The sequence below is a fragment of the Leuresthes tenuis genome, unplaced genomic scaffold (assembly GCF_036924035.1).
Source record: "Leuresthes tenuis unplaced genomic scaffold, fLeuTen1.0.hap1 SCAF_8, whole genome shotgun sequence".
Classification (NCBI taxonomy): Eukaryota; Metazoa; Chordata; class Actinopteri; order Atheriniformes; family Atherinopsidae; genus Leuresthes; species Leuresthes tenuis.
The window spans coordinates 17,723,256-17,736,694 of NW_027325362.1; the positions used below are offsets into that span (position 1 = coordinate 17,723,256).

At 38.9% G+C, this 13,439-nt stretch overlaps 1 protein-coding gene across 11 annotated transcripts in view; it reads left to right on the forward strand.

The window, feature by feature from the left end:
• The window catches only part of LOC140313174 (neurexin-1a-like), a 228,231-nt gene extending 223,245 nt beyond the window's left edge, over positions 1-4,986 (forward strand). For all 11 annotated transcript variants that reach the window (XM_072391175.1, XM_072391176.1, XM_072391177.1 and 8 more), the window contains one exon: positions 3,168-4,986. In XM_072391175.1, coding sequence (XP_072247276.1) covers positions 3,168-3,472 — 305 coding nt within the window. In that variant the 3' untranslated portion in view covers positions 3,473-4,986. The remainder of the gene's footprint in view (positions 1-3,167) is intronic.
• Positions 4,987-13,439: the final 8,453 nt, after the last annotated feature.

Genomic DNA, 13,439 nt, shown 5'->3' on the forward strand with positions numbered 1-13,439 from the left:
TTAACTATCAGTGAAGAGGATAAATGAATGTCATCAAAACAATGCTTTATCTCCATCAACAATGAGTACGACAAGAGAGTAGACAACGAAGAGCGCCATCAGAAACACAGGAAGCACTGTATTATGAGTTGAACAGCAGTCAGAATATGAAGTAGGTCTGCTGATGTGCAATCCCTTCCCTATTCACTGGTGGAAATGTTGCCCGAGCATTGCATGCTCTCAGTTTCATTGAAACTGTTATTGTGTAAAGTCAGCATCATAAAAATACAGCATGGTTCTCAGAGCGGTTAACTACAGTGATTTGTAGTAAGATGGGGAGAAAAAAAACGTGCTGTAATGACAGTGGGGGCTCACGCTCACAGAAGATAGTATGTCATAAAAAGGATGTGAGTAGATGAGACAAGGTAAACTTCTATGGCAGCAAAATGTTGTTTTTCCGTGTCTTTTCCTTCTGATGTGAGACGGTTGCTCTGTTCTGTGGATGCTAGATTCTGCCTGGAGAGCAGAGTTACTCATCTAGATATACTATAAGATCAAAGGACTGGAATGATGAAGAGTCAATGCAATGGCTTCTGTTTGTAGTGCAAAATTTCTTTTTAGAAAAAAAAAAAAAGAAGATAAACATTGAACAATAAAAAACAACTGAACAACTTGATGAATAGCACATATCCAATTAGATTCAGTATAAAATACACTGAAATATAAAACAGTTGGCAGCTTTCTCAATTGAGTCGGGTTAATATTGTGGTTACTGTGAATGTCATTAGCTTCTGTTCCTGTGATTGAGAGTACAAACTTCCTGAATGACGGCAGCTGAATGACGGTCCAACTCATCACAGTTACAGCACAGCGCCAAAACATGAATAAAGCACACATTTAAGTTAATAAAATGCAGTGGTAAGCAGAAAAGTCTTGTGATCCAGTTAAAAAGAACTGAAAGTTGGAGCAGACTTTTTTTCTGGGAGTTTCCTCCAGATACATGGAGGAGAAAGCTGAATCGTGCCCCTCTGTGTTCAGTTTTGACCCTGGAGACAATCAGACCGGAGAGGTCCATGACGGTGAAGCAAATCAGAACTGCATCGACGTCCTGAACCACTCACAAATTTATCTGCCAGCAGAAATGTGTAGGTATCTCAGAAGTGGTCCACTTAGTGATGGACTCTGCCAGAGTGGTTCTGAGGCAGCTGCAGCAGTCCATTTGACTTTTTAGAAAGATCAATTTAGAGCTTTGGAAGGAATACTGCTTTAGAAAATACCCACAAGATGAATAATCCAGCAAAGATCAGTCTGAAAGTCATACACACTAAGAAGAGAGAGGCTCATTGTGTCAAATATGGGATTCCCTGTACTACTGCACATCTACTGCATCCCTTTATAAAAATGTTTCAGCACAGTAACGGGGAGCAGAAGCAAAGAGGTACGCTGCTAACCATGTAAAAATAACCTTCCAGGCTACACAGAGGACCTGCATTTCAACACAGCTATTTTTTCTATGGATATTGTTACTTCGTCTTGTGTAAATTCAAATTGAGGGGTAAACATCTTGACGCCAAACCTAACTACGTGCTAAACCCAACAAGAAAACCATCAGTTTTTGCTCAGTTTTCACTTCCAATTATTCGTTGTTTTTTTTATGCTTGGATTGAAAAAAAAAATGCAACAAAGAAGGCTTAAACACAAATGATGAATGCTACTAAAACAGATTGATAAATGTGCCAAGAAGACTGAGTGATAACAGGGGGCTGACGTATTTTCAGAACATGCTCAGCTGAATGGCAGCATTTGGGAAACAGAAGAGGGGGCAGCCTTTGGCAAAATCTGCTGATTCGACTGAAGAATCGTTTCTTTCAGAAAGACTTATTTTCAGAGGCTGTGATTCATTCATGCCGCTTGGATATATAGTAAATGCTGGAAATGTGGCCTGCTCATTCATGACTGTGTTGTAAAACATGTAATGAGCCGTAAGCTTTCAACTGTTTTCTCTATGAATCATTATCACATTAATCTTATCAGCTTTGCTTCTTTATATAGAAGATTCTCTCTTTCCTACTGCATCTCCCATTTAATTTACTCTTCTTCTTATGTCTTATTTCTCATTTTTAACCTGATTAGGCCTCACAGATCATCAGGAAAAGGTTGTCCAGCTGTAACCATCATTAGATCCGTTGCAGTGTGGTGAGGGGGCTGCCTCCTGGCCTCAGATCTGTAACCGCCACATTCAATAGGAAGCTGCTAACTATCAGGCTGAGGGTTATTCAGTGTGTGTCTGTATGTGTATGGGTAGATGCACTACTTGGAAATTCCATTCGGTGTGTTGCAACTCATGTTGGGGTGTTTATTGCTTTGTAAAACGATTAAGCCGCATTTCACTTCTGATTTTATTTATTTTTTGTCTGTTGTCCAATGTTATTTATTTCTTACGGTTTTGTCTCAAATACTACATTTTCTCTATCTTTGTCATTGAATGTAAAGTGTGCCAAGTCTGTCACCATAGGAAATATATTTACATAGCACCAAAGTTTATTATGTACTATAAGAAAAAGGTTGTTCAGGCATTAAAGAGATAGGTGATTAGACAGTAAACATGTACTTGAAGCAAAGTGGATAAACCTGTCGCATTTCTGAAAGCTCTGAAATATACTTTAACGTCTTCTGGGTGCCATATAAACAGCTGTGGTGCTTTTCCGTGAAATTTGGTGAGTTAGTTTTGATTTTGTGACTGTCAAAACATGTCAGTGGTAGATCTGAGTTTTCTTTTAAAAGAAGATCCTCGCAGGGTGTCTGTCTTCCGCAAGGATCATTTTTGTCAGTTTCAGCAGTCAGGAGGCTTGTTAAATGCTTAAAGATTCAGCTCTAGTGTATTATTTCATTAACGTGAGAAAGCATTTGACTGGGATCCTCTCCGCTGTATACATCATTCTACATCATTAATAGACATTGTGGTTTGTTGTCTCCCCACTGTCTTGCTGCATGCTCCTCCATTTGGCAGAAAACATCTATGTGATGTCTAGAGTATAATCTAATCTTGATGATGTGATCTCGATCTGCACATGCAGCTGGAAAAAAATTCTATAATTCACTGCTGTAAATCTGATTATAGTAGTAATAAGAAGATGTAAAAAGATAGTGAGTTTAGTATGGTAATCATATATCTGTCTTCCTTGCAGCCAATCCCACAGGTGCAGGATCGAACGGTTACCCGGGCACATCAGAGGTCTTCCGGGAGTCCAGCAGCACTACAGGGATGGTGGTTGGCATCGTAGCAGCAGCTGCTCTGTGTATTCTCATCCTGCTTTATGCTATGTACAAATACCGGAACAGAGACGAAGGTTCGTACCACGTAGATGAGAGCCGCAACTACATCAGCAACTCGGCACAATCCAACGGCACCATAGTCAAAGAGAAACCCGTCAACACCGCAAAGACCTCAAACAAGAACAAGAAGAATAAGGACAAGGAGTATTATGTGTGATCCTCAAAGCTTTGGTCTTCACCAGACCAACCTAAACAATGATCAGAAAGACAAATCAGGACATCAACATGTGTACAGTGTAATAACAAAGATGAACGATATTTAGTCATTTTCCTACAAGTCAAAACTCTACAAAGTAAAGTGAACATGAAAAAAGAACCACTATTGATAGAAAAGGTGCGCTGTCCTGAAGAGACTAATGCGAAAATGGATCGAGCAAACACTTAAAAATAGACTAAATACATATATAACATGTCACTTAAACAACATTAACCCATCTGTGACCTTGGCCAGGATGATGTGATCTAACTCCTGTGTTTCTGGTAAACAGAGGAGCGCAGATGCACTTTGCAAATGGAGATTCAGCATTACAGACTTGACGTTTGCATTTACATTGCCTGTGTTTGTGTTGTTGAGACTTTTTCTAGAGAAAATGCCACAAAGCATAGATAAATACTTACACAAATCTGCCAAACATTTACCGTGGATTAAGAGGACGAAAAATGAGCAGGTGACAGTGAAACCGAGGATTCAGAAATCGGCCAAATGTTCACTGAATGGCAGTGAAAGACTGGTTGGCTGAGCTGCTGCGGTGCAAAGACTAGAACGGACGGCGGTCTCTCACGAAAGACTTTGATTTCAAAAGAAATATGTCAATTGTGCCAGTAAGAATTGTGGAGGCCTTCGTTATCACATCGTGTGATCTCTAAGGAGGAAGTTTCCTCAGAATCCTGAGGATGTCTCAAAAATTGATCATTTGGGAGCCATGCACGCAAAATTATCTTATTACAGTACATATGTTTATATACAGTACAACCACATCTATGTGTGCTTTCTGGACTGTGACAAAGTGGTGTTTTATAGCCTGTTGTATAGATGATGCAAACTATAACTGCTCCTTGACCATTTTGGAATAAAAGTTAAAAAAAAAAAAGGACAAAAAGAAGACATAAGTGTTAATAAGTGTTGCTAGACATAGAAGATTTTATGAGGACATGCTTTTTTCAGTTGGACAATAATTTGACCCCCTCCCTCCCTGTTTTTACATGTGTTCCTATATAGTTTTTATACAAATGCCAACCTGAGATAGATGATCCTGGACCAGTAATAGCCTATCCGTTCCAAAAGAAAAAACTACGCAAGGCGTTGACAGCGAAGAGACGCGTCTTCACAACTTGTGTGGCTCTCTTTTAAGAATCACTGCCTTCCTCCTCAATCCTGACTTACACGAGTGAGAATGAAGACAAGAACATGAGTGATGATGGATGAAGACAATGATTAGGATAAATTTAACCTGCTGTGTGTGTGTTTTTCCAAGTGGTATTATAAGACTGTCCAAATGTGTGCTTGGGCTGACACAAAAACCCAGTGGGGAGTAGCTCAAATAAGTCTCCATTTCAACTGTTCTGTGTTTGTTCTGTCATTCTGTCCGTCAATTCTGCTTTCCAGAGACCTGTACTTGGAATGACTATGAGGAAAAATGACCATGAACTATAAATGATAATTATAAATTCCCTTTGTTTGCTCTTCTTTTGTTTCATTTGGAATGTTTTCTGTTCAACTGTATAAGAAGTTCTTTACAAAAACTAGTTTTGAAAAATCTAAAAGAATAAAATATTACATAAGTGAACTATTGACAAGATCTATAACAAAGTGTGCCAGTATTAATGTACCACATTAACATTGCCTGCCTCATGATGGGCAGAGTTCATTATTTTTATTCCATGTGACTGAGGTCCATAACCCATAATGCAACTCAGTCAATAAATGGAGCCTCAGGTGTATTATGCAAGTCGTAGATAATCTAGCTTCCACCTACACTACGACTCAAGTAAAGTTGCTTAACAGGCTACAAAATCTGTTAACTTCATCTCAGTGTAAGTTCACATCCCCACCTTTTTTATTTTCAAATTTTATTTTCAAGCTTGTAGTCTTCAACCTCAAATGACATCACGTAACATTCATCAAATTCAAAAGCATTTATAGAGCTGAAAAACATTTTACGTGGCTTGTTTTTCACAGTGTGCAGTGTTACTCTATAGACCTCTACCAGACTTTGATGGGTAAAACTGATTAGGTTGCATTTCTATGAGCTGTCTCTTTGTGGCTCTTGATCTGACATGTAATCACAACATGTGTTCATGCATCGTTTGTCTGAATGCAAGAAAGTAAAGAAGGTGATGGGACACATCTACACTGGAAGAAAAAAAAAATCCAGTGGTGAGAAAGTTTCACAGACATGCTTTCAGCAGATTTGTCCTCCAAGCATTGCTCCGAAGATGAAATAAAATAATATAAAAGTGTATGGAATAAAGATCCTCCCCGTTTCTGAAAAGAAGAGCTGATATTAGGCAGCATTTCATTAAAGATAGTACAAAGGCGACATAAAAAGCTAATTTTGAATTTAGTGCCAGCAAAACTTTAAAAGTTGTTAGAAAAAATTAGTCTATTAGTGATATGTTGCCTAATAGGAGTATTCTAGAGTGTATCAGAAGTGTATCAGAAGGCGAATCATCCGCTCAGTTCTAAAGCCAGCATCTGGGGTGTTTCAGGGGTGCATATGGCACATGGCACGTCTGTGAAGGCTCCATTAAAGCAGAACAATGTATATAGACGTTTTGGAGAAAAATAACACTGCCCAAACAATCTCAGTGTCAGGAGAGATCTTGCTTATTTCAGCAAAACTTCAAACCACACTCTGCCCAATAACAACCGTATACACATATGTGATTCCATTCAGCTTTATTTCTATAGAAACTGGCTTGTTGAGCTATCACACCAGTAAGACATTCAGAGCATTTTAAAGCATAACATTTTACCTCTATCACAAATCTGAGCTTTACGTTACCAATCTGAGAACAACTGACTGGAAACTATATTGGTTTTTATCTCAAGATAAGCTGTGTGTGCCCCATCAGATAACGTGCCACCCCTACTATCTGGCTAAATTGACTTTAAGGAGCTCTTATTTGCCTTGAAGTTAGAGTCATATCCTCACAGTGGAAAATCTATCCAAAAATCTGGTTAGAGTCCAACTGATGATCAGATACAGCACTTGAAGCACTGAAGCATCATTTGACACCTCCCTACAACTAAAGTAATATTTGTGAGATTCTACAGCACAGTTCAACTAAAGCCTGACATCCTTCTCGCTACTTGTTTGACTTCCACATTGAACAGGATTAAAAGTGTGAATGTGAGGGTGTATGAGCTCCATTGAAACCCTGACAGCAGATGCACATTTCAATAGAGTTTAACTTTCTGTCACAGCTCTTGATCAGGTGCCCCAACTTTCTAATATGATGGTGGGCAATGCATTTTGCTAAAACTCTCCACACAGATATGGCTCATTTCACTTGGCTGAGCCTTATTCAAGGACAGTAGTGGGGGGTTGATGGCAATGTCATATTCAAACTGAAAATAACACAATGTGAAAAAAAGAATGGAAAACGACCTACAGTTGGTGCAGTTACAGTGCAGCTCATACTGGTTAGAAGATTAAGTGCAGTGCTGTAGGTGTACATTTAAGTGCCTCAAAATGTGGCTTCACAGAATTCATTACCTAAACTAAATTAGAAACTATCAGTGATGAAATTTTAAACTGGGTTTGATTAGAAGTAATTAACCGATTAAGTGCTAAATTTTTATTAGTGTGTGGACACATGTGCTAACACCTTCTTCAAAGCCTCTGAGAACTAGGCAGAAATACAACAACAGGTATCTCTTAAGGTATCTCTTAAGGGAAATAACCCAAACCATTCTAACTTTGTCTGAAAAAAATAGGGTTCTTATTTGACACTTTTCCTTCAGCATGAAGGATACCAAAAAAAACTTGATTAATTGAAATAACTGTAGTTGACTTTATGAAATTGAAGTCTCACTGAAATGAAATCTGCTTCAACATAGCCTCACATGTTACAGCAACCACTGACATGTGCTTTAATAACAATCTACTTACCTACATCATATTGTGAAATAACAGCATAAGTCATGCGCTGTATATATTGCATTCTTTTGAAAATGAAGTGCAAGGTTAGACACGTACTGTCAGGCCAAAGACTGAAAGGGAGCGGTTTTGAGATTGCAAGACAAATTATGTCTAAGTTGTGAATTTTGGTATCATTTAACCAAAAAAAAAAAAACACTTCCCTTTTCAAACATGTTTGTTCCAGTTTCAGGTGCCTAACCCCACTCATTTTCAAACCATCTGTCTTTTCCTTCATTTGTGTTTCTGCTTTAATGTTGCCTTGGTCTGAAAAGGACAATACTATTCTGTCTGCTGGAGATCCTGCTGCGCTTGCCTGCCCACATATGGAATAAAAAAGTATCAATTTTGCTCTCTGCTGGGCTCACTTGTTTCATATACATTTGTGCTCTTAGGATTTGATCTCAACCTTCAAAGGCAACTATATCCTACAGGCGGTAGCAACTCTTTTTTTTCCATAGTCTGACTCCTCATCAATTTGCATGTAACCCAGTATGTGTGACAGTACCTTTTATGTGCCATGATAAAACACCAAGATGTCCATTACTGTCAGACCCTGCAGATGAGATGATCCTGTAAACTCCTATCAATGTCCTTCTCCAGTTATAGCAATATTGTCCATTAGATGCTACTCTATTGGAATTTTTATTTCACTAAAGACCGAGTTCCTTTAGAGTACAGTCTGCTTTGTAAGTACAAAAGTGCTCCTCTTACAGCAGTTCATGCTCCGGTCCTTGCTAATCACCATCAGAGCTCTCCTCCGTTGAATGGCTGGGTAGCAGGATGGGGAATTTTCACTGGAAAAGGTTGTTGAGATGTTTAACTTGATTTATTCTTACTCCGTCTCTGCTTTGTTGTTACGGTTTGCTGCTTATGACACCTTTAACTTGACTTCCAGATCTTCCTCTGTCTGGCTAAATTCACTGTCAGAGTGGTTCATTACCCACTTTTCTAGATAACCAGCATTGTCACTGTATTATCCTTCCACTTCTATGTTACCTCAGCACTTTCAGTGTAACTGACCCATGATAGTTAAGTGCTGAACTTATTTGTCTCTCTTTATTTGTCATACCAGGCCACGAGTCAGTGTGGATGTTCTGTGAATTCAGGAATGTTCTCTTATCCCAGAGGGGATGATTAGTATATACATCTGCAGTAACTTGACTCATCCTATTTCTTATGGTGATGGGGTTGCAGTGGACTTTTCTCATTCCAAAAACAATGTTTGGGGTTAGTCCTTGAAATCCCCTTACTTGGCCTTTTTGGTAAGTGAAAATGACAGACAATGCATCACTAATGCACATCTTAACAGCTGCTTGAGGGATTAATATAAAATTTGGTACAGACAAAGATGCATTAACATGGACAGCCAACAGTAGGATTAAGCAGAGATTTCACACTAAAATATGGAGTTTTACATGACTATACCTACTGAAGAGTTCTTTTTTTTGTCTTGTGACACTGATATGCCCCCTTTTGGAGACCGGTGACAGGCCTTGGGGTCTCTTAATTTCACTGGGAGATGTGAAAGTGACCATATATTCTGATCAATTCTTTCCACCCTCATACTTTAATAGAAGTACTCTACCAATTTTTCACAAGGCTCGTATCCTTCTGCCACTAAACTGGCATATTTTAGACCAGCAAATCAGACGGAAATTAGACTTCTCTATCTGTCAGTGGCAGACCCTTGCAAGATTTAGCAACACAACTATATTGTTGCAAAGTTAAAGTTCATTTATATATGACCCTAATATATCATCCTCACCTTCTTTAAAAGGGACTACATTTAAAGGAGAAGGATGGACTCCACATGATCAGGAATCCTCATTATACTTCAGAAAAAGAACACTAACTTTGGACATTGGCCTTGTACTCCTTTCATGCAAACATTCTTTGAAATGTTCATTAAAAAAGGAAACCAGAGTGGAAAAAAAAGTGGACGCAAAAGTCTTTTGAGAGTCTGAAGAAACCTGAAGAGCAACATTACAGTACACCAAAAACTGAATCAACAGTCCAACACAGCAAAATTGTCTGTGGAAAAGGTATCGTCTACTCCATTCATAGATGACGACGAAATAACAGCGATCGATCAAAACAGTTCAGATGCAATGTGATTTCACTGGTGGATGACATCTTGGGGCCTGTCACTTGCGCCTATTGCCTCCCTGCCGTGTCAATCAAGCCAGTCATGTCTCTCCAGCAGTCGTCTTTGTCGGCTACCAGGGAATAGCTTTCAGAGGACAACCAGGACACTGAAGAAAGAGGGACTAAAATTAGCTTATGCCAACATCGTGACTTGTTGGAGAATTTCTGTACTTTTTTCCATGTGATATGCTGATACTTAATGCGAGTTTAATGGAAGCAGAATTGTGTTGGAGGCAGCCCCTCGTGGTCATCAGTACTATTGCATTTGAAGGCACTTTCACGACGACCAAACTGTACGTCGTTTAATCCCAACTAGCAAAGACAATTCTAATTCGCACGCAGTCACAAATTCATGCCAAAAAACATGGCCTCAGCATGTTAACTGTGTGGCTAGCGATCCCTTAGCATGACTGCAGGATCTTGGGCAGTGTCAGAAAAAGCCCTCTCATCCTTCACTGAATTCAAAACGCACAAATTATTGAATTCGCTATCGTCAGTATATTCACACATTAACATTCTAGTTCGTATCTCCATTTCGCAGGAGCAGGTAAGAAGCTTACAACAGCTTATAAAACCATTTCTTCATATGAAACGGCTTAAATGAAGAAAAAATAAAATACTAGTAATAAGAGTAGAAATCATTATGGTTACCATCCGAATGTTACTGTAGAAAGTAATAAGGTTTGAGCAGTGAATGAATTCACAAATTGTTTCTTTACATTTACACAATGAGAGTAATGTGTACGTTTTAAAAGAACCAATGTAAGGAAGTGTAGGGGTGCATGACAGCATGACAGAACAAATCTTTCTATACATAGTTTTAAGAAACACAGATTTCACTTGCAGTGCTGCACATGACACCGGCAACACAACAGATTCTGTCACGTTCTCCTTGTACAGCCTGTAACTCAGAGTGCTTCAAGGCCAAGCAGATCACGCTTAACGTATGTTCTACTTCTGGGCCTTTGGGAGAAAGCGTGTCTTGCCGTCAGCAGGAGGAATCCTAAAACGTTAAGGTGCATTCATGGAACATTTTTAGACTGAGGCATCTTTGACTTAGGGAAACAGAAAATGAAAAGAACAGTGAAGGATGTGCACTGTGAACAAAAAGCTTTGGTCTGCAGTCAGCAGTTTTCGTCTAAATGAACTGTGTATCCTGGAGGCCCAACAAACAGTTTGAAAACATTTTGTGACTGAGGAAATGTTCATGAAGCCTTTTTTTTTAATAAAAAAAAGAAAAACTGCATTGTTTGCATTGTCTAGAGGCCCTCTTTCTGTTCCCTTTCAACATTACTGCTACAAAAAGGTTGCTTTGTTTTACAGCAGAAATGCAAAAAGTAGTAACATCACAATCCTTTGCTTATGTCCACAGTAGCAATATAAAATTGCCAGTGGTCAAACACCCACCTGACAGGTTTAGAATGGCAGATAATGGAGCTAGATTTTGATGATTTTGCTGCAATAGATGTCTGTAATGATATTATTTAATGCCATTTTCCTCAATTTGCTCTCAGTGGTTTGATTGTTAATTTCTATCCTCTTTCAGAAGGTAACGACTCATTCAAGCCACCTCTGGAGAATCCGGCCAAAGGATTCCTCTCAGGATACAAAACCATCTGTTTTTAACAAAACTAAGTAATAATGAAATAACAATAACAAGTTCACAGATTTATTTCAGCCTGCAGCAAATCATCTATAGGCTACAACAGACAAAAAAAACCTCACATGATGTGGAGGTATTTATAGCAATATGCTTGTCCTTTCCTCATTCTCCCTCCCTTGCATCTCTCACTCACACACAGTGTCTTCGTCCACGTCTTTTGCATTCATCTTATTCCACCCCCCTCCCTCTCACTCAGGCTCTTTGCTTCTATCTCAGCTGGATATACCAGACGTCCCTTTAATTCGACACACTAATGTAATTCGCCTTCTCTGTAATCATCCATTTTCCCCGTTTTCATGCCCTTACCCTGAACTTGAGACACATCTTGTGGATTCTATTTCACAGCAGTACACCAGACTACATCAGTTTCCATTTAATTTATTTGGCATTTGTTTTGAAAGCCCATGCTGGTCTGATGTGGATCAACATTACTTAATAGAAGGAACTCTGACTGACCAGGTTAAAGTTAATATAATTACACCTGGACCTGAAACTACAGTTTAGTGTTAATGTTCCAAATTAAGTGAGGACGAATCTCTCATACAGAAAAAGTGTTTAGTCTTACAAGATTCATCTTGCAGCTACTCAGTCTAAAGACCATGCTCTCACTCAGTCCACTTGGGTGCATCAGTAAGCACCCATTGGGAAGCCTGCCTTATCACAACAGAATTTCTAGCTATCTGTAATGGTTGGTTTGAGACTGTTCTTTTGCACAAATGTCATTGTGCTCGCACACATTGCGTCTTTAAATGTAGTATCACTCAGCTGTCTGACAGTATTCAATTTCTAAATGATTTCATAATGAACAGAGACACTAATTTTCTTTACGATTAGGTTTTTTTTTGTTTTAATACATTTAAAAGGCATCTTAATGCTTTCTTAGCGTATTTCTACAAAAATCGCTGCTCAAATTTGTGATTTGTAAATATGGGAATTACAAGAGAGTCAGTATGTGTCATTGTCTGGGTAGCTTGAAACATCTTGGATTGGTATGCATGTTGCATTCACAGGGAACGTGACTAAAGGACACGTCCCAATGTGACCTCAAAAACTTGGTTTGATGATTCTGAAGAGAAAAAGCAGGAGAGATCAGAGAAAAGTGTTGAAGCAAGACATCACCATTTGCTCCCAAAAGAAATCTATGAAATGTAACACATTTGAGAGTGTTAAATGTTTACAGAGAGATATCTGAGATTTGCATTACTCTTTGTAAAATAATGTAGGTTTAAGCGGCAGTACAAACTTCTTTTTTTAATCTGTGGTGTCAAGGTGACATGTTGGATAAATAAAAGCTTATACTGCATTAGAATATTATGTTCATAAAGTTGAAAATCCTCTTACAGAAGTGAGACATGGAAATGACAAAGAGTAGGGTCAATTATATAGCATGCCATGCTTTATATTGCAGTATGGCCATGCTACATATTTCTTTCACAAAAGAGCCTGAGACATTTTTAGCACATTTTACACCGAGATTGCAAATAAGCGAGGCATTGCGAGTAGATTTCTTGGCGATATCAGCACTACCTCCGTTCTGTCAGCGTTGAGCCTCTGATGGAGAAGTTGAGGTTGGTGCTCCAGGCCTCGGCCAGTCGAGAGACCGCCCTCAGGAGAAAGAGTCAACGTGGCAAGGGCACCAAACACATTCAGGATGCATAGGTGCCATTTATCATGGCTGACAACTGCACCTCTCAGTGCCATTTGGGTTTATTACTGGTACATTTCTGCCCACATAATGATGTTTTCCTTACCACTCGTCCTCTGAGACTGACTTCAGTGAAAAACTGCTGTGGAAACATAAAGGTGACAGTAACCCCCACCCCCACCAGCCCTCTTCCTTTTTTTTCTTCCCCTTTTTCTCCCATTTGATGTTTGCTTGGCTTGACTTGCAGGGACATTAAAGAAGGAAGAAAGTCTTTTTTCTTCTAAACATTTGTCTACAATTTTAAGGACATTCATCAGCATCTAGGCCAAATCCATTAAGCAGGGACTCAATACACACTTATATACGCGTACATTCATAAAATTCAAAAGGTGCACTTTAGTTTGAGGTTCAAGGATACATTTTTTAAATTAAAAAATAATAATTTTTAAAAACATGTCTGTTTAACATGTCGATATTCTTTGATGCCAGACAGTAAACATTCAATTTCAAGTGCACCCTAATGGCA